The sequence below is a fragment of the Anastrepha obliqua genome, chromosome 2 (genome assembly GCF_027943255.1).
Source record: "Anastrepha obliqua isolate idAnaObli1 chromosome 2, idAnaObli1_1.0, whole genome shotgun sequence".
Taxonomy (NCBI): domain Eukaryota; kingdom Metazoa; phylum Arthropoda; class Insecta; order Diptera; family Tephritidae; genus Anastrepha; species Anastrepha obliqua.
Genome location: NC_072893.1, coordinates 60,416,441 through 60,439,445, shown reverse-complemented (window position 1 = coordinate 60,439,445; position 23,005 = coordinate 60,416,441). Strand labels below are relative to the sequence as shown.

The 23,005-nt window shown below is 35.8% G+C and overlaps 1 protein-coding gene across 1 annotated transcript in view; it reads right to left on the bottom strand.

Annotated features, from left to right (window-relative positions):
• Positions 1 to 326: 326 nt before the first annotated feature.
• The window catches only part of LOC129237719 (homeobox protein unc-4), a 41,785-nt gene continuing 19,106 nt past the window's right edge, over positions 327 to 23,005 (bottom strand). The window contains exons 2-4 of the mRNA XM_054872623.1: positions 6,061 to 6,239; positions 2,311 to 2,450; positions 327 to 1,464 (exon numbers count right to left, since the gene is read on the bottom strand). Of these exons, the coding sequence (XP_054728598.1) occupies positions 891 to 1,464; positions 2,311 to 2,450; positions 6,061 to 6,239 (893 nt within the window). The 3' untranslated portion in view covers positions 327 to 890. The remainder of the gene's footprint in view (positions 1,465 to 2,310; positions 2,451 to 6,060; positions 6,240 to 23,005) is intronic.

Below are 23,005 nucleotides of genomic sequence, written 5' to 3'. Positions count from 1 at the left end.
TATACCACTGGTCGAGCCTTTTTTTCGGAACGAAGTTTTTGGAAACTTATCCATTATTTTACAAGAACTGATCCCCATTTTTTTCTACTAAATGCGTGATTCATTTATATTGCCACGCTTCTCCAGTATAGTATTTTTTACCACCTTTCTGCGCTTGTATTCAGTCTAGCAATGGAAATGGTCTTTCAGTATTTTAAGGTATGCAAATTGTACTTATAAATTGATGAATAATAATTAACCTAGTACCTACTCTCATATATATGTATTTAGTATATACATACATACATACATAAGTATATGTTTTGAAATATGTTTGGACAGTTCTTTGAAATTTGGAACCGCTGCATTGCCTGAATTGAAAACACAATTCAAAGAGCATAAAATGTTCGAAAGTTGAAAATTGTGCATTCTGCATTCTGCATAAATTTTTAAAAATAAATTACTACTCATTATGGTACATCAATTATTCTAATATTGCGCAATTGGTTCTGGATCCATTTTCATAAAATTTATTACATATGTTTGTAATTTGTTTATTGTTTAATGTTTATGTGTGAGTGCCCCAATGCATGTCGCTTCATACATACAGATGTACATACATAGTAACTCCCAAACAATTCCTTTTAATAGTTAGCTTAGTTCATTCATTGTACATTCTTTTGTCTATTCGCTACATTTTATACTAAATATGATACATACATACTTAGCGTTTAAATACTTTTTTATTTAATTGTTTATGTACAGTGGTCTGGCTGATGTGCAGCCAAAACGTGTGTTTGTGTTAGCGGGTAACTGTTGTTGATGGGTAAAGTGGGCACAAGCAATGGCTTGCGGGAAAGCGTATAACTTGTTTGCCTTTGCATTCAACCATTTAACCATCTCAACAAATCTCACGTGTTGTTGAACAGGAGTGACTCTATGCTAAATGGATTATTTCTTCGGATGCTAATCGGTGATGTTTGTTGTTGGTGATTATTGTGATTATGTTGAATTTGATTATGTTGATTTTGCTGGTGTTGGGATTGATATTCATGGGCGGGTGTATTGGAATTCGATAAATTTAAGCGCAGATTAGATATAGCGGTACTTGCTGTTGGAAAAATGTATGGTTTTCCACAGCTATCTGTGGCATTACTATCATCTTCAGTGTTGCGTTCCCCATTGGATATTGGACTTTCAATTCCATTGGGACTACTTGTTGGTGAAAAGCTGCCTGGGACCAAGCTGCTCGCTCTAGGGCTGCGAAATGACGAATCGTCGGCATCATCGTCACTATCCGTACCCCCCACTACGTCGATTTGTATGCCATCATCCTCAAGATCTGAGTCAGAAAAGGTGCCGTTGGCTTTGTGTTGTGATATGTATTCGGCCTTAAGTGCCTCCAGGTCGACAGTGATGCCTTTGGCCTGCAACTTCCTCGCTTGACGGTCAATGGCTTTCGCTAATTTTTTTCTTCGTCGTGCCCTAATAAGAAAATGAAATATGCGTTTTTTATATGAATATATTTACATTTGTTAGGGTTTTTTATATAAATATATGTGCATTATAAGGGAACCCGCTGGTCTAGAAATTTCAAAAAATCGATGTTTTTTGATTTTTCGATATTTCGAAAGTATAGTATCTTACGAATATACTGTGAAATTTTCGTGCGAAAATTCCCAATATTATAGCTTCTATAGTCCATTAACTAGGTAGAGACCGGTCCGCGCGCTCCTGTACCTCAAACTTTAAACTCATTTATCTCGAAACGACTTTTTTTGACCTTGTGTTGTCAAAAAAAAAAACTATTCAACCGAATCGTCTGAAATTTTAATATGTTGTTCACAACATCAATGACTATCACCCGTACTAGAATCACATTATTACTTCAATTATTTTGTTTTTTTTTTTATTAAAAAACTGAAAAACCCCGATTGGTTGAGTGTCAAATTCAAAACCGCGCCATCTTTTCAGATTTTTTTTTTTATTATTCTAGTAGCGGGACATAGCTACAGTCTCACTGATTGATAATTTTCTTGGTTTTTGTGTTTCAGATAAATATGAGAGCCAAAATGGACGGGGACGGTCCAATTTTTCGGGAGGGTCAACTTAGGCGCCGTTGCTTAAATTATTAAAATTAATTTTTTTTTCATTTTTGTATGTACATATGTATGTAAAATAAATTACATAAAAAGCCTAACAAATTTAAATATCGTTTTTCCTTTTTTTCTAGTAAAAAAACTTCCTGAAAATATGAGCTCTAGACCACCGAGACCCTTTAAGTTCATGAAAGAAATTAGTGTTTGTGTGAAGGTTTTGGTGAATAATTACCTCTCTTTGGCTTTCAATTCACTTGGCGGGATCGGTTCCCCAGAGCAGGTTTGAGGTTGAGCATTATGTGCAGGTCGTCCAGGTCCTTTTTTAGTGTGTTCTCGTTTTCGCACTTTTGCTCTTCGATTCTGGAACCATACCTATCTGGAACAAAGCGTTTCATTTCAGAAATTTCAAATTTGCATACATTGCGAAAAGAAGGCAAATTGCTTCATGGAATAACTTAAATAATATTATTATGATAAAAAATTAGATGGCTTGTTATTTCTAGCCTAAAAGAATGTATATTAGTCGTTCAAAAATGACGCCTAGTTGTCAGTAGTGAATGATTCCTAGACGCTACCTTTTTTATGTCATCTTTGACATTTGTCAGGTAGACAGATACACAATTTTATACGATAAAGGTAGGTGAAATGGTTGAAGTACCACTCTCTGGCATACCTCATGTAACACTAAAGCGCCGTTTTGGAGCCTAACAAACGCTGGCAGTATGCGGCAATTTTAAGGAAATACATAAATTGGCTGATTTAGAGGAAACCGCTACTTTGACTCCCGATTGCATCTTGGAGCCAAAACAGAAGTACCAGCTTCGGTGCAGATTTTTCCCTCGTTCCAATCTTGCCTACTTAAAATGATTGCCCTGGCAAGATCACTAAACTCTCGTTTGTGGATAGAGAGATCTATCCGAAATTCAGAGAAGTACGGTGTTAACTGCTTAATAATTCTCCGATGTCCCTTAAGAGATTGCCTTCAGAGACCAACCTCCTTTAACCTGATTACACTTCGAGCAGGGATGGGAAATAAGTGCAAGACGACATTCAGAGCAGCACTGGGGCAAGTTTTACATTCTTCGGTGATGCCAATGCATGCAATCCTTTGCACCCTCCTCAGTTGAGTGATATCATAGACCTTCCGAAGAAATTCCCACCAAACCGGGCATCCATACGTTAAAATTGGCAGAACCACTGCGTTGTACATCTAAAGAATGACCTGTGGCTTGAGTCCCCATTTTTTTCCGAACATAGATTTACAGGAATTTAGAGCACAACAACTTTTTATTGAGGTATGTTACAACTGAATTTAAAATTTTTTATTTATTATTTTATTTTATTTATCTGGTAAAGTCTAAACACCACTCAAGGTGTATATTTTTAACATAATGAATTTTGCAAACAAACAACATTTAGAAAAGTTACTATCGAAATTCACAGTTTGTGACTGCACTTTGAAGTGCGCTTACTTCACTATGGTCGTAAATATCATCTATCCAAACAGGGTATGGCGCATTTCAGTGCATGAATTCGAGCCAACATTCAATGCCTCTTTGCTAAAAGTACCAAAAATATCGATAAAAATGAAGCAACTCAGCAAGTTTTCTCACTTATGGTATTAAAAACGGTTGCATTTAAGAAGTGTGAAAAAAGTAGAACAAATTATATTGCTTTTGGTAGCAAAATACTGCTTTTCACTTCAATGGAAACAAACTCTGAACGGCTTAGAAATTAATTAAAGTTAAGATTTGAATGGAAATAACTAATTTTGTGGACAATGCAAATATATCTCATACGAGATATGTACATATTTACGCGTATAAATAAATATAAGATACAAATAGAAATTGCTAGCGAAAATTCCCAACTGTGATATTAAAACAAAAAACGGCTTAATGCAATACAAGAGTTATATTTTGTAAATTAATTTTTAAATTTAAAACCGATTGCGAAGTTACGAGGTTTCACCAATATGAAGCTATTATATTATCTAAGTAAAGAAAATAGTCCTTTCATAGAAGAAGCGGATTCATCATAATCTTGACTAAAACAAACTTTGAATATACTATCCACATATTTTCCCTATTCTACATATTATATGTAGGTTTGTTAAATGATAGTAAAGTTGCGCCATCAGAGAGATAGCTTTTTAAATTCTCTATTGATGAGTATGCGTAACTTAGGCGAAGCCACTCGGCTTCATCAGTTTAACGTTACCACCAACTGCAAAACTTGCGGTGGTGCGGGCTCTTGAACTCTTGTTGGTAACCTAGGTATTTTTAAAGCAACCTGGTAAGTACGTCCGTCATCTCCTTCCTGCCATCAAGAGTCGCATTTGAAAAGAGATACAGTGTGGTGCTGCCAGAGGCGCCATTGTGGTCAAACTCTGAAAATGAGCCCTTTTTTCGCATTTTCATGCATAGACGGGCATAGAATCCAGCGGGACAAAACCGCTTTCTGCTCTTTGGAAAGCACGCATCTGTATTCAAAGCGGAGTGTATGTTGTTCAAGAAGTGATGAACTTTGTGTGGAAAACAGATGGAGAGGCAGATACATGGCCATAGGCAGCTCTCATACCACTTCAAGGGTAGTTGAGTCCTGTAAATCCAGATTGAACTATGTCGGTAGACATAATATCCTGATGCTAACATGGGTACAGGGACACGTGTGTACCGCGGATAACGAGATCTGTGACTCTTTAGCTAGGATGGGTTCTGTGTCAAACTTCGTTGGCCCGGAGCCCGCTCTACCACTCCCTTCTGCAGCCATTAAAGCCATGGTTAGCAAATGGGTTATTTTATCCCACAAGCGCGCCTGACAGGTTGAAAGAGTCTGCAGATGGACAAAACTGATGTCACCTGCCATATCCGACCGACTGTCGTAGATCCTCTGTCATTAAGCAGAAGGGACTGGAGCCAGCTGGTCTGATGATGGGCCACTTTTTGTGGACGAAGCACATGGAAAAGGTAGGCATCTCAGACAGTGCACTCTGTCCAGCATGTGGAGAAGAGGGTGAGATGGCGGACTACTCCCTGTGCGCCTGCCCGGCCTTCGCTCGAGTCAGGCCTGAGGTCTTTGACACTGATGTGTTAAGAAGCGACTACCTTAGCTCCTTAGCACCACAATATCTACTCAGATTTCTTCGGAGATTGAGTAGATTTAAAGAAAATTAAAGAGGGAACCCGAGTGCAGTACAATGGACTTAATGTTGTCTGAGTGCTGTACTTGCTAGTACTTCTGCAATCTATATTTGATATATAGTACATCGGGTTGAGACTGTTAAAAAGTCCACCTTTTACACGCATTGCCCTAAAAAATGCTCTATGATGTCCTGATTTAAGCGGGAAGTTAGGGTGCATTCCATGCCATTTTGTTCCTATAAATACCGATACAAGCCCCTGAGCGAGTAGTTGCTCAGAAGCACATCGTTTCGAAAACAAAATTTTTTTTCTACAAATTTTACTTTTCCTCCACTTTTGCTTAAAATTTCTAGAGCTCGCACCACAGTGCCTTGCTAAGGGAGCCGATTTGTTAAGGTGGAACAAGAAAAAGTTTGCTTACTAAGCAAACCTCTTATTATCGAATAATGATTATTTGGCACTCATTGGAATTCGAAATCTTTCACTTCACATTGTGGCGAATTTTGAGCAACAGGATCATCTGCATTATAACAGGATCAAACTAACTCAAGCCATGCAGGCTCTTGATCTTTTATGTTAAGTACCGAAACTTTCCCACTGTGTTCCACAAGAGTTATGTTAAGAGCCAATCTCTATATGCTATATGTGGCGCTATAGTGCGAACTGCTTCTCCATCTTCTTCTTCTTCTTCTTCTTTATTATCGAGATAACCGCTTACGCGATTTGTCCGAGCTTAACAAAGCGCGTCAGGCGTTTACGTCTACTTATATTATATTATATTATTCTACATAAGGAAGCTACAAGTGCATGTAAATAAATATATTTAAAACAGAACTCACCGCAACTCTACTCTCCTTCAAGTCTAGTCTCATAGCAAGGGCTTCTCGCATGAATATATCGGGGTAATGACTTGCAGAAAACGCTCGTTCCAGCTCCTCCAGTTGCCAGGAATTGAAGTTAGTGCGAGATCGTCTACGCTTTGCAGCGTTACTATCTTCATCGCCATCGCCTGGAAAACCTATAAAATGTAGAAGGTTATTAAAATAGTATACAATTAATATATAGAGGATAATATATATTAACTTCATACATTTTATATATAAATATTCTGTAAGAATTTTAAAATTCGAAAACTTATTTTTGCGTTATTGTTTCAGTGTTTCATTTCATAGAGCAATAAAAATTCCAAGCTTATTATTTTCTTATGAAAGTACTGCTTCTTCCATGCAGTAATTCTTCTTCTTCTAATAGTAATACTTAAATTACATAACTAACTGGTAGCATACGGTTTTTATAAAAAGCATTTTTAAGGTAGAGTTGCACTTGTAGACCTGTCAATGGACGACATTTTAATACCAGCAGTCACAAATGCTTGGTCACACAAGATTAATCAGCCAATTTCGTTTTCGAATAACTTTTTTACCTTTATTTTGATCCTTACGCGCTACATTGCTCGTTGGTTTGTATACAGCAGCTGTCTAGTTCAAAAGTGTAAAACATGATTGATGTACGACGTTTTTAAAAAACTTATAAATATTCCGATATTAAGATTAATTTTGTGCCGATGTCCCGATCAATTGCCAATGGAAACAAAAAAAAAAATTGTTTATTCTAAATATTGGAGAGTTTTATAGGAAAGGCCGGATCCAAAATTGATCTTAAACTTTGTAGTTTTGGACTGCTTGGGGTTCTAATAACTTTGTTAAACAACTTTGGAGTTTTTTATTTTGCAGGATATTCGCAATTCGAAATTAAAATATTTGAAAGAAATGTCATTTTTAAGAATTTTTGTGTCAAAACTAATAGTCCTATAAGGAAAAGTCATTTAAACCAAATTTTGACAAAATTGCAGAGTTTCATAGTATTAAAAAAATAAATAAATAAAAACTATTTTTATTTGCAGGTTGAAATCATACGATTTCGGTAGATTACATTCTTAGTACAGTTAACGGAAAATGATACATGTTGATTCCAATAAAACGGACGAAATAATCCTAATGAGAGTCGTTAGTGCTCTATACTGAAGATCAGTGACGGTTGCGGTGTCGCCTGCCTCATTTTCATTGATGCCACCATTAAGTCACAAAACAGTCCATTTCTGTGAATGCATTGATTCTTGGCCAAACCCCAATAACGGTAATTTTGCTTGTTCACATAGCCACTGTGCCAAAAATGGACCTCATCCGTGAAGATGATTTTTTGACCAGAATCCGGATGTCCGGGTTTAGAGCTGAGCTGGAATTTTCATAAAATTTTTTTAATAATTTCCACACGTTCGTCAGTCGTGAAAGGATGCAGGATAAAATGGCAAAACTTTTGCTGAATATTTTGACAGCTGGCTGGCAGTAGTAACTTTGACAGCTACTGAAACATGACAATTGAAAAACTGCTAAAGCTTGTTTGCCACCCTTTATAAGGAATGAATTTCGATTGATATTGCCATTTTGAATTGCAAGTTAAATTATTTTTTCGCTGCTTATAAGAGGTATATAAATCTAGCATCTGCCCGAACTTAGACATTTCTTTACTTGCGTTACATTTCGTAATTTTGTTCATAGGAATAATATATGTCTGTATTTATGTATGTGACATCTTTGAAGGCAACTCGTAGTCTATTTATATTTTGCAAATAAATAGCGCATACAATTTTAAATTTTCAATATAACTTTCACCTTATACTCGCGTGATAGGTATGCGCTGTTATTAAATGTAATATTAGCTGTGCTTTCTTTACCCGCAAATGTACGTATGTACTATCAGCACTTAAAGTATGTATGAAGCAATAACCGCAGAGTTTTATATGTGCTTAAGCCAACTTTTTTTTTTGACAATGAGCGTTTTTGTTTTTTCAATTTAAGCGCACATTTATTTGCGCGTAAAAAAATACAGTTATTTACAAATATACATACGCCCACACGTGCTAAATTAAAGGCACAAGAAAAATTCAATGAGTTCGAAATATAAATGCAAAGAAGTTGTCCATTTTAAACAGTTTTTTTCTTAATTTTTTTGTTGAAACATGAAAGAGAACTGCTACTCCAATTTGTGGTGTGAGCATTCGTGTTGCCCTACAAAGAAGCGACCTATATTTGTATCCGCCTCCGAGCGGCAGATGGTTTATAAATATGTAGATGAGAGCTTTTGAGCACTCAAAAGATCGTACTAATGGAACATCTGCCTTACAGTCCTGATTTGGCACCCAATGGTTTCCTTTTGTTCCCGAACAGCAAAAATGAAATGCGAAGTTGACGTTTTTCAATGAATGGCAGAAGTGTTTTGAAAATTGGTTCAAGCCAACGCAGAAGTGTATTGACTTCCAACGAGAAGTCAAAATAATATTCCGGATATTCCGTAACTTGCGATTACAAAAATTTCCCCATAATTGGTGTTGAAAACCAATAGATGAAATATAAGAATAATAGAAGTAAGTAAGGAGGAAGAACATTTCGTAAGGGCGTAATTGTTCGTTAATTATATAATTTCTTGTATAAAATAATACTTGATAATTTTGTTTTATAAGCTATTTTATAACGTGAAAAGGTCAGGAATCGATTGCTGCAGTATTTCATCATTAGGCATATTCGATCTAACAGGTGTTGTATACAGGGTCCGGTACTCGTTTAATTGGTTACAAAAAGGTAATAAATTTAATTTGGAAAATTACTTTTATTCAATTCAAAGTAAAAAATGTGTGAAAATAATACAAAATTAAGAATCAATTTACTTTTGCTCTATATGAACACCTTTTGCCTTGACTATGGCTTTGAGACGACTCAGGAACTAATCGCAAGCTGCCCGAATGTGACTTGCAGGTAAGGAGTTTATGGTCCCGTCCAGCCCTGTTTTAAGGCATGATGACCTGCTGATCGGAGACTATGCATTCGAGAGTGTGCAAGAATTTACCTATTTGGGTATCAAAATATCAGCCAATAAGGATATGCCATTGACAATTAGTGACAGTGTTTTAACAGCAAATAAGTCTTATGACTCTAATTTGAAACTGCTTAAGTCAAAATTATTATCTCACGACCAAAAGTTTTGGATATACAAAACCTTGATCAGCCCTGTGCTTACCTATAGTTACGAACTATGGACACTAAAAACTACTGACATTAATCAGCTAATGGTCTTCGAAAGAAAAATTTGACGGCAAATTTATGAACCAATAAGACTGCAGGACGGTACTTATCGAATAAGATATAATCATGAGCTGGGACCTTTAGCAAAAAACGAAACTGTGATAAGATTTATAAAATATCAGGGCATAAGATGGTTTTGGACACGTGTTTAGAATGCTCAAGGAGAGAACAACTCGAAAGGCAGTTGACTTGCGCCCTGTTGGAGACCGAAGAAAATGGGTTTTTCATGCTTCATAAAGTGGCCTAAGAGCATTTCTATAAGATAAACAATTTATTCGTCTTATCTAAAACAGTGCATTCAATAAAATATTACTTCGCTAACTTTTGCGGCCCCCGTAGCCGAATGGGTTGGTGCGTGAGTACCATTCGGAGTTCACAGAGAGAACGTGGTTTCGAGTCTCGATGAAACACCAAAATTAAGAAAAACATTTTTCTAATAGCGGTCGCCCCTCCGCAGGCAATGGCAAACCTCCAAGTGTATTTCTGCCATGAAAAAGCTCCTCATAAAGATATCTGCCGTTCGGAGTCGGTTTGAAACTGTAGGTCCCTCCATTTGTGGAACAACATCAAGACGCACACCATAAATAGGGGGAGCAGCTCGGCCAAACACCCAAAAAGGATGTACGCGCCAGTTATATATATGTATATATGGGGCATTCTTTCTGAACGTGAGACCCCCTGCCCCCAGAATAGATTTTGACGAAAAGAGGTCTATGAGGGCTTAAAATGTAAGTATTTATGTTTACTTTCGAAAGCAAAGTGGCACTTCTTGAAATTCAAAATGGCGGATCCAATATGGCGGATTCAATATGGCGCAATTTTGCAGTTCGTGCATCAGATTTATGCTATTTCGTGTTTTCTTTATTTATTTTTAAGTAAAATTGTTGCATTGGATTTAATTTTACATATTTCCAAGTTAATTATTTATTTTTATTGGTCACTGATTATTCATCACATTTTTTATCATCAGTTCATAGCATAAATCTGATGCACGAACTGCAAAATTGCGCCATATTGAATCCGCCATATTGGATCCGCCATTTTGATTTTCAAGAAGTGCCACTTTGCTTTCGAAAGTAAACATAATTACCTACATTTTAAGCCCTCATAGACCTCTTTTCGTCAAAATCTATTCTGGGGGCAGGGGGTCTCACGTTCAGAAAGAATGCCCCATATATATAACTTTTGACTTTATTTAAATCAAGTAAAAACCAACAACCTCTTCCCTTATAGTTTTCGTTTTGTGACTTGCTAAGAGTTTGACAATATAGAAAATTCTTGCTGCATATCAGCTGGTCTAAAAATGCGATTCCACCGCTGAAAGCCTCTATTTGTGACTGGAGACTGCTTGCTGAATACCGGCATAAGTGCAATTATTTTATTTTTTGTATCATAACTACATCCATATATTTGTACGAGGTGTGTTCAAAATGTAAGGAGACTTTTCAAATTACGCAGAAAATCTAGAGTCACTTTTAAATTTTTTTGTTTTATTGGTTGTTGGTCCTGAACATACTCATGTTTACAGTTTCAACTCTTGACAGTTGAGTGAGTTTTTGACAAATACAAAGATTAAACGCATTTTGGTGAGCCCGACGATTTTCTGTTATCGAAAAAAAATGGATAAAAAAATCTGAACTTTTTGGCCAAAAATAACACTGATATCTTGTCTCAAACACTGTGCTTACCAGACTTAGTCACTTTTTATTGTTCACAAAACAGAAAGAGCTTTGAAAAGTCTGAGATTTGCAATGACTGAAGTGCATTATATCTTTTTTTTTAAATAGCAAATACATTTCATATTATTACACCCAGTTAACTAAAAGTAATAAGTATTGTTTTATATAATACCTGAGGAAAACTTCTCTGCCAAATAAACATATATGAATAAATAAATATTTTTCCAAAATACAATATAAAAAGTCACCTTACTTTTTAAATACACCTCGTATATGGTATGCGCAGATAAATTTGACAAGATGAATAATGACATTCGATGTATTATGTAAATTAAGTTACTTCTCGATTAATTACACGTTTGTTCAGCACCAATTTGGCTATTTGGGAGTAGTGAAACCCCTTGGAGGAGGTAAAGACCCTCAGTTGTAACCATAAAATCAAATTCATTTAAAGCAAACACACAATTTTTTGCCTCACATGCATTTATTTTACATTCACACACCATACGTATTTATTAATTTAAACAAATATGTATAGTATAAGCATGGCCAATATGGATTTCTGCACGCACGGGAATAGGTATATCATAAATATTCATTCAGAATCATAATGATACCCATATATTTCAATTACCAACCAGCCCCAGAAAATTTAAAACTACTCTGGACAATTAATTTGTATGTAAATGAGGGTCTAATATCTACATCCACACATATGCACATGCACGTATATTTATATACCTATGTTAATGAACAAGTGGATATTCCCCAACGGATGTCCATGGGATGGGTGGAATAAGGATTTTATATGTGCCTATTGGCCATGGTTGAGGGAGTGAGTATAGCTATATAAACATAAGTACATACGAGTAGAAATGTTCGCCTGTATTTTTAAATTCTTTGGCACTCTGGCTAGTAACGAACGGGCAATTCAATTGAAAGGCGAAAAATATTAGCAAAACATATGTACATAAATATGAGCACGCACTGGCATAAATAACTACGTACATATTTACATATATGTATGTACATATTCATGTGTATGAACTGGTTTGAATTTAATTTATCCACAAAATGGCTAATACACTACGCCTGCATTCTTACTTGCTGCTCGTTACGGAAAATTCATGGGAGGCGAGCGAAATAAACACATTAGCCAAAGGACTCGGCAGCTTATGGGCGTAAAGTGAATCGTATTACTTTCTATGTTAAAACGAAATGTACATTCAGACCCTAATAATTCAAATTAAATGCTGTCACAGGTAGCGCCCTTTCCGCTGTACGTGTAGCTGCCACCAGCCTGCCAACCACTTTTGCTTTGGCCGTGCGCGGCCGACTCCGTTGGCGTTGGTCGGCCAATTACAACTTGGGGCTACATATTCCGTTGTTCGCTTTGTTCCTTATACAGTGGCAGATCGCACTGCGCCCGCTGTGTTGCGACAAATTAATATTATAATGCACGCGAACGTTCAAATTAAGACAAGTGCTACAGGACGAGTGGAGTTGTTGTAAGGCGGATTGTCGAGAACTCAGTGAGATGTGGCGTGTGCTAAGTTTAAAGACCAAATTATAATCATATCATTTAATTTTACCTTAACTTACAGCTATTAACATGCATAAATGTCTACTTTGCAATGTGAAGATGTATATACTTATATTTAAAAAGACATACGAATATAAGTTAAGTAAATTTTGAACTGATTTTCTCACTTAGGAAAGAATTGTAAAGGGTCTTTTAAAAGTGAAGCCTAGATGTCAGTACTGAATGATTCTTAGAGGGTGCCTTTTTTATGTCATCTTTGGCATTTGTAAAGTAGACAGCACGCACAATCTTAAACGATAGAACAGCGCGTTAAAACGCGCGTTGGTGAACAAATTCCTAGAAAATTTACAGACGGGCAAACAGAACGTCAGGCATCGCTAAATCGATTTCTCTTGTGATTCTCCACATTTCATAAAGTACTATATATTATATTATTATTTATGTACATATTTCTCTTCTGTTAGTCTGAGTTCTGTGCGCTTGACTGCACGGGCATTACCACTTTACTGCATGAATTATAAAAGTGTCGAAAAAAATGTTTCACGGCGGAAATAGCTTTATTTAATTATCCATAAGGCAAATTACTATAAAAGAAAAAAATGAAAAGTTTTATATTTTGGTTCCATCTATGAAACTAGTTACAAGGTATAGAATGCAATTGAAAAGCGGAAAAAGTATTATCCAACGGCAAAAATTAGTACGTTGACTCCATGAAAATATTTTTTTTCTCAAAAAGTACTTACTCTGTTCAATTCTGCTTTTTCCCCCATTTGCACAAAATTAAGGTTATTTCGAAATGTCATAAAATCACAAACTGTTTATAGCGTTTTATGATTGCTAAATATATATTTGATGGATTACAATAGTTTGAATTATTTTATAATACTTAATTGGGAAATAAAATTGATAAGGGCTCATATGCGGTAGAAGGTTAAAGTCGCTTGAGTGCAGAAGGTCGATTCTATCGCTTTCTTTTGTGTTTAGTTTATTTCATGGTTACATTGATTGTGCATTTCTTTCGCAACATATTAACTTTCTTATTCCGGCGAGAAATTTACGAATCTCTTACCCATTTTATCTTAAGATATTCAAAACTAATTTTGAGTCCATAAGTACATAATTTTGTGACAATTCTGACTACACCTAACCCCTTATACCAGTTGCTTCATCTATTCGCCACCTACTAACGCTTGGCGAAAATAAGACCCGTATTCTCTATAATTTTATGTCATTTCGAAATAACCTACCTTGCACAAAAGTGCAATATTGTGTGAAAATTTGAAGTGAACCCGACAAATACTTTTCGAGTTATTCAACAATTAACAAAGGGCGCTAGGGCGCTTCGGAGCGTTCGAGAACAAGTAGTTAACTGCAACTCGGGTTTTATTGTTATGACTGTCCATTTTGATGTACACCGAATTATATATATTCCCTATATATACCCTACTATATATATTTACAATTTCTAGTTAGTACAAATGCTGAAAAATATTTTTTTGTCTCCAGTATGCGTGTAGTCATTGCACTGAGCAGTCGATAGTTGAGTGTTAAAATAAATTATTTTTTAAGTAATTTACTATGGGACGTGATTCTAGACCGGTTTCATGACAACTTCGGAGCTTTAAAAATATTATATTATATGGCCCAGGAATAGATGACACAGTGTAAGTAATTAAATAATTCGTATAACTCTACTTAAATCGATAACAAAACTGTAACTTAAAAACCGTTTGGTAGATTTCAATAAAATTTATACTGCTTTTGAAAAATATAAAAAAATCGTGCCTGATCGAAGGATTTTTTTTTCAAATATTTCGATTTCTTTAAACTAATAAACTAAAAAAATTAATTGTCGGTTTTTTTCTCAAAAATATGAAACATATTTGTTAAGGTCCCCATATTGTTAATTCTGAACGTCATGAACGAACATGTATTGGCAATGCTGGAATAAAGCTGCCGCTGTAGCAGAATGGGTTGGTGCGTGACTACCATTCGGAGTTCAGGGAGAACGTAGGTTTATATCTCGGTGAAACAACAAAATTAAGAAAAAATGTTTTTTTCTAATAGCGGTCGCCCCTCGGCAAGCAATGGCAAACGCCCGAGTGTATTTCTACCATGAAAAAGCTCCTCATAAAAAATATCTGCCGTTCGGAGTCGGCTTGAAACAACATCAAGATGCACACCACAAATAGGAGGAGGAGCTCGGCCAAACACCCAGAAAAGGTGTAAAGCTGCTTTAAATTACATGTATTTGTAAAATGGTGAGTTATACCAGTTTAATGAGGAAAACCCACACTCGTTTACGGCGAATCTCACTCGATAACCGTGTTGTTGCTTTCACACGTCTTCGTCTAATTAATAATAGAAGAGGCCTAATTTTTTAGCATTTAATGATAGCCAAATATATATTTGCTGTGTTAAAATAGATCGAATTATTTTATAATACTTAATTTGCAAATAAAATTGAATCAAAACTGCAATACTATACATGGACTCATATGCGGTAAAGGGTTAAAATCAATTCCTGCAAGTTCATTCAAATGGTTCATTCCTTTCAACTCGTAAATGCATTCATGTAAAGTCATTGAATCGAATTGTTTGTTAATAAAGTCATGAATCCATCTATTAATAATACGAATTAAGACATCATTTTATAAGCATACTAGTATTCGTACTACGTGCTTGATTCTAATAAAAATATATGTAATATATGCACCTATAAATCGCATCGCGTAACCACCTCATTCATCAACTTGGCCACAATTTCGGTAGTACCCTGAAATGAAGTGTGGAGCTACTGGTAAAATGCATCGAATTTTTAGGTTTCCTGTTTGAAAGCCATATTCTTCAGAAAAGTCAGCCAGCCGTTTTGTGCTTGCGGTTGCAAGAAAAATTGTGCGCATATGTGCATATCTACATACATACGATTATATGGTATATATCCAAATATAAGCGTTCGAAGTAAAACGTGTCATTATATACAAGCATCGAGTCATAATTTTAGGCAGAAACGTAAACATAAAAGGATAATTGAAATTTATTGCGATTATTGTTGCGATGTTGACTTCGTTTCATGTCGGTAGCTGGGCTCTTTTGGTTCACACTGCTATTGTGTTCTTCCGCCTGCTCAAAGTATGTTATTAAATTCTACTCCACCTTGGCTTTGCTTTTGATTTGATTTGATGGCAAATCCACAAAACAATATTTGAATGCGATATTTTCGTGCTAAGGTGCGATTCAATAAAAAAAAACGAAACAAAAAAGAGCGGAAGGAGATAAAAGAAACAGGGAGCTGCAGACATGCATACAAAAATGTTTAACCCATTGCCATCTATTGAATATTTCAGCACCTTATTATTTATTTATTATTTAATCTATGAACACAGGTTTCTCATAGACTATTTTCGACGAAAAGTAGAATAACTATCGGCCAAGATTTAATATAAAAGATTCAATATAAAGCAATTAAACATACACCCTTTGTGGGGATGAAAAATCTACTTGGATAGAACCCGAGATAAATTCATTTAAGGCTCGAACAAATGGAGCATTAGGATCGAATGCAAAGCATTTTTGTTAAAAAATCAAAATCTGGACACTGGTAAGATTCTGATTATCTTAATTTTAACCAAATATTCCGCAAAAATTATGCAATTAACTGTCTTGATAAGGCAAATTACTTTTATGATCACTTAATGGGCGCTCACAAATGAGAAAATTAGGAAAAAATTAGAGGAGGACGAGTTAAAATTTTGAAATTGTTTCTGGTTTTGTATCAGACACTTAAAAGCAGCGAAAATAGTAAAAAATGGCAAAAAAATGTATTTAATCTCCAACTGACTTTTATCAACTATCAACTCTTTAAGCACCTTCAAATTTCAAACCTTATGTTTATCAACATTCGGAATTCAAAGAAAACGTAGTTTCGGATCTCGGTGAAAGACCCAAATGAAGAAAAATATTTTTCTAATAGCGGTTGCCCCCCCGCGCAGGCAATGGCCAACCTCCATGGGTTTTTCTGCTATGAAAAAGCTCCTGATAAGAAACATCTGCAGTTCAGAGTCGGCTTGAAATTATAATAGGTCCCTCCATTTGTGGAACAACATCAAGACGAACGTCACAAATAGGAAGAGGAGCTCGGCCAAAGACCCAAAAAGGGTGTACGCGCCAATTCGTTTTATTTTAGAAGCTATTGTTGTTGGACTTGATTTTGCTTGCAAAGCTCATTAGGGTTTATGGTTTTTTACCATTTAGCATTTTAGCTTGCTGAAAATGTTTAGCCAAAAAGACGCGCCTAGATGTTGTTTTAAAATAAAACATGTACAAATTTTGTTTCTTTCAGGCTTCACTATTGTATGTATTTCGAAATACGGTTCTTCACAATTATATACGAAAAATGACATCATTTAAATGTCCACCATGAACACGTCGAGATAGCAATGTTGAAGGTTTTTCAGCAAAAATTTGAGCTGCGGTAGCTATGTTCTCAATAGAATGTTCAGTTTTTGGCCTGCTAGTGCTTTTTCTATACTCGACAGAACCAGTTTCTTGAAATTTTTTCATCAACCTTTCAACTCTCGACTTATTTGAACGATTCTTTCCAAATAAAAAAAAATCATGAGTTTTGCGATATTTTGTTCTTAATGATCGACCATTTTTATAATAAGTTTCAATAATCTTAACGCGCTGTTCTATCGTGTAAAATTATAAATCTATCTACTTGACAAATGCCAAAGATGACATAAAAAAGGTATAGTCTAGGAATTATTCACAACTGATATATAGGCTACACTTTTGAAAGACATTTTATTATTGCGTTATTTACTAGATAATTTTATTGGTTCTAGAGCGAATCTTCTTTCTTAAGCATACCACTTCTACATCAAGGTAAAATAAAAATGGCTGCCATTCTAAGGGCGTTCGAGTTGAACCCTAACTTTTCGGTCCCTTTTGCAATCAATCGAACTACAGAATGTAACCTTAAAGCCTCTGCAATTGGTAACAAAACAGTGTTTTTTCTTCATATATTTTGTTATAACTTCAGATTTAGAAAGTGGCGCAAAACTATCCGCCTTAATTTCAAAGAGCGAAAAAAACTCCAGTACTTCGGTAACACAGTCAAGAAGCTAACAGTAATTGTTAATCCTTAATATTATTATAATATAGGCAACCACAAATACAAGATGGCGCAAAATTAATCATTAATTTTTTAATCACTTTTTACTAAATAAAAAAAAATATTTTGAGTGATGAAAACCTTTATTTTGACCTTTTCGCGCTCCATTGTTTGTCTGTTTGTGTACTGCAACTGTCCAGTACACAAGTGTCAAATATGATTACCACGATACGGCGTCGTACGCATTTGCAAAAATTATAAATTCTCCGATAGGGGATTTAGTTATCTCATAAAAATGTTGCTCTTTCAAACTACTTTTTCAACTGATCTGTAGTCGATACACAATCCGAAAGTCCATCAAAAATCGAGTAGTGAAATCCACATGGGTCCGGAATAGAAAACGATTATCTACCATGGAAAATGTTAAGAAGAAAAAAATCATTAATCTATGTAAACAAAAAAAGTTCTTTGACATTTTCGAAGCTTATTGCTGACTTTTATTAATAAAACCTATTACACAATTCTTTCATTCCAAGTTTCTTCGTCGCATTTAATTTTAAAAATTTATGTCGAAGAATATACAAAATCCAGGGCGATCGCTTAGGAATTTGAAACCCCACAAGGTAAGTATCGAGGACTTTGGAGCGCCCCCAGGTGAGAGCTACCACAGTTGAGGGCTACCACAGTGCAATTCCCCGCTGATAGGCTTTCAGCAGGGCGCATTCGTTAAAGGTGGGGACACTAGACCAAAAACGTTTCAGATATTAGTAGGTCACGAAAAAGCAAAGTAGAGTAGTTGTGAAAAAGAACGAATTTTCGGCATTTAATTTTGTGCTGTTATCCTAAAGTTCAAGAGGAAAAACAGAAAAAATTAGCTGGTCTACTGATATCATTTTTGAATAGATTCGCCTCGGCTTTTGGTATATGTGACAGACCTTAAATTGTTGTTTTAAATTTTTGTTAGCATTTCTCAATTTTGTTTTTAACTTTCGCTCTTATAAGCTTATATACGTCATCCACATTCATGTCGCTCATTTTTCAACTTATTACGTTGTATTATTACGTCCAATGGAAGTTGATGATCAGGTCACCACTCTTCTCCCCATTCAGTACATGTAGCTTATATTATAATAAATTTAATTTAAAATAATCAAAAACACTTGAAAACGTCGCATACCAACCAATAATTGTATTTTCATTTCCAGTTAAATAAAGCCGCCGTTCATCAAAAAAGTCTGAATAATGTGCAAGGTCGCAAGTTTATGTCTTAGGCTAACAACTCTTATCAGATTATTGAGCTTAACGATTTGTTTAATAAATTCACTAATCACGAAAAAAGAGTGTAACTAAATATAAAGATTCGGTGATAATATTAACGCTATTGTCGGTAAACTCTTTGATCTAGAGCGGAATTCGGGGGCAGGAAAATTTCGAATGTCATTTTCATCACAAGAAATTCCAGAAACAATTCTAGAGATGTCATAACATCAACAAAAAATTCTGTTTCGTATATTTCATGAGCTGATGGTATCATTGGCACATATTTTTCCAAAATGAGTACTCACTTTTTCATTCCACAGTTGCATGGAATTTATGTGGACGGGCCTTGGTTCCCTTAAAGCGCGCCAGATAATCAATTTATGGCAGGCACTTTTCAATTGGCCTCCACGGTCGTGCGATATAAAACCCATGGGTTATTTTCTCAAGTAACAGGGCCATGCGATATTTGGTTGGTATGGACTATTTTATGCGGGGATATTTAAAAAAATCCGCTACGGTTTTTGGCGACATACCACTCATATAAGTGATAGAAATTTTACTTCGAGGTTGCGCTTCATTTAAACCACTCTCCTCGTCCAATTGAAAAAAACACCTTTTATGTACAATACAAACATAAGAAATAACCAGGAGAATATTAACCAAATACATTTCAAACAAAAGGTAAATCGTCGTATTAAAAACAACCAGTCTTACATTTGAATACCCGAAGAAATGGATTTAAAACAAAATCATTGAGGAAAGTCGGCTAACATATCAACTATGTAATCTGTGTATGTACATTCGAAATGGCCGTTCGAATGATGTATGCATATGCATATATGTAGGTATGTGGGGCAGTATTTCGCAGTAACAAATTTATATTGGGAAAATATTAAAAAAAAAATATAACAATGGAGAGTTTTTATATTCTGGCATCTTTAATAGATTTTACATGCGGACGTAAACTTGCAGATAGTTTCGCTTTTAAAAGACATATGTACGCAAATATATAATGGGTGTTCATTTATTTATTTTATTTGTTAAATTTAATTTTGGTCAAAAAATACCAAGGTTCCTCATGACTACTGACTTAGTGTTGATATGACTAAATATAAATATTAATAAAACAACAAATAAATCGAGCTAAAACTAGAATACTACTTGATCAAGACAATAACAATTAGTTTTCTAATTATGTTAGCGAAATAAATGATTCAACAAAGAAGGGAATTGATTTTTAGTTATTGTAAAATCTAACGATATGGAAATCGAGATTCATTTAATTCGCGAAGAGTGCGAGCAATAGGTGTATTGGGCTCAAAATTAGTTTTGAATATCTTAAGATAAAATGGGTAAGAGGTTCGTCAAGTTCTCGCCGGAATAAGAAAGTTAATATGTTGCAAAAGAAACGCACAATCAATGTCATCTTGAAATAAACTAAATACAAAAGAAAGCGATAGAATCGACCTCAATCGACTTTAACCTTTTACCTCATATGAGCCCTTACACATTTTATTTTTCAATTAAGTATTGTAAAATAATTCAAACCATTTTAATCCATCAAATATATATGTATAAGGTTGTCAAAAAAGTCTTGCGGTATTTTTATTGAATTTTCAATTGTTCATAAAATTGGTTATAATAATGCGATTTAAGTCAAATATGCGCCGTTTTGTTCGATGACGAGTTCCCAACGAGATGCCAACTTCATAATGCCCCTCTTATAGAAGCTCGCTTCCCTATCGTCAAAAAACTCGGAGAGCCAATTTTCACAGGACTCTCTTGTGGACAACTTCCGACTACCAAGCTCGTTCGCCATGGACAGAAATTGGTGGTAATCACTTGGTGCGAGATACGGACTATACGGTGGATGCAAAAGAACCTCTCATCCGAGCTCCCGGAGCTTCTGGCGCGTCACCAAAGATGTGTGTGGCCTGGCGTTGTCCTGATGGAAGACAATTCGGCCTTTGTTGATCAAATATGGCCTCTTCTGCATGAGTGCTGCATTCAAGCGGTCCAGTTGTTGGCAGTACAGGTCCGAATTGAACGTTTGGCCATAGGGGAGTAGCTCATAGTGGATGATTCCCTGCCAATCCCACCAAACACACAGAAGAACCTTCCTGGCCGTCAATCCAGGCTTGGCCACCGTCTGGGCAGCTTCACCGCTTTTCGACCACGACCGTTTGCACTTCACGTTGTCGTAAGTGACCCACTTTTAATCGCCAGTCACCATCCGCTTCAAAAACGGGTCGATTTTGTTGCGATTCGGAAGCGACTCGCATGCATCCATACGGGCAAAAATGTTTTTTGCGTCAAGTCGTGTGGCACCCATACATCGAGCTTCTTTTTGAATCCAAGCTTCTTCAAATGGTTTATAACGGTTTGATGACTCATGCCCAGCTCTTGGCCGATGCTACGGATGCTACTATGCCGGTCTCTTTCGATCAATTCAGCGATTTTATCGCAATTTTTGACGACAGGCCTTCCGGACCGTGGCGCATCTTCGATCACCTCTGCACCAGAACGAAAAGGTTGAAACCATCGTTGTGCGGTGGAAATGGAAACTGTATCGAGTCCATAAACTGCACAAATTTTATTGGCAGCATGAGATGCATTTTTGCCTTTATCGTAGTAGTACTGTAAAATATGCCGTATTTTCTCTTTATTTTGCTCCATGTTTGCGACGCTATAACTCACGAGCGACTAAAAGCAAACAACAATTAATCAAACACGTGTTAGCACGTGAAAAGAGCTTTCCAAAAAGCTCTAGCGTGAACCGATGCGACGAATACAACTAGAACTACGCGCTTGCAAAGACAAGCTAGCGGAAATACCGCAAGACTTTTTGGCCAACCTTATATTTAGCAACAATTAAACGCAAAACAATTGACTATGATTTTATGGTATTTCCAAATAACCTCACCTTTGTTCAAGAAACGATAATTGAGTAAAACGTAAGTACTTTTTGACAAAAAAAAAAAATATTTTCATGGAGTTGATAACTTAGTTTCCTCGACGGATAATACTTGTTGCGCTTTTCAACTGTTTTCTATACAGTTTTGCATTATTTTTCTTTTAATATGTTTCATTGATTTTTATTATACTGTTATTACTATTTAGTGAATCTCTTAATTAATCTTAATACTAACAAGGTTTCGACTCTTAACCTAAATTATAGTACCTACAGCTTCTTGAAGAAGGTTAAGGTTGTTATAGGGGCCTCAAATGTGCGTCACAGGGTTGGAAGGTCAATTATTCTGAGAGGTGACGAATTGACGGTATGCAACAGCGACCTAGCCAATGGATTTGGGTGGTGTCTCAGCCTTTAGTAGTAGTTTTGTTGGATTACTGCTATTTCTGCTGCCACTAATTGAACATTTAGATCTCGATGGATATTTTCATTGGTTATGTACCACGGCGCTCCAGTAACCATTCTTAATATAATATTTTAGATTATCTTCGTTCTATAATTGCAATATTGCTGGCACTTGCATTACCTCACAGTTGTGACGCACACGTCCAGGTTGGCTTGATTATTGTATTGTAGAGAAGGGTTCTGTGATCAAGGCAAAGCCCGGAACGGTATTTGATTAGCCAATGAAGATCTTTCGTTTTTAGCTTCATCTGTCCACTTTTGGCCTCAATGTGCCTTTTTCATGTCAGGTGCCTGTCCATACGAGCACCAAGGTATGTAACTTCTTTAGAATGAGGTATGAGTGTGGAGTTTAGATATACACTGGAACTGTCTCTTTTATTTAGCATGAAAGTCACATGCTTACACTTTTGCTCATTCACTTTGATGCGCCAGTCTGCCAACCACTTTAATATGTGTTTCAGATGACTGTTGAATTCACCCGACGCTCTTATTGGACACTCGGAGCGACACTCGGAGCGACGAAAGATTGCAGGAAACGTGGATGTAAATATTTGCGAGTTTGTTGGAAGGTCAGCCGTTTATATTACATATAAAAGCGGGCCCAGTACACTGCCTTGTGGTACACCAGCTTTAATATCGACTAACTGATGTAGTAGAAGTTTTTATATCTC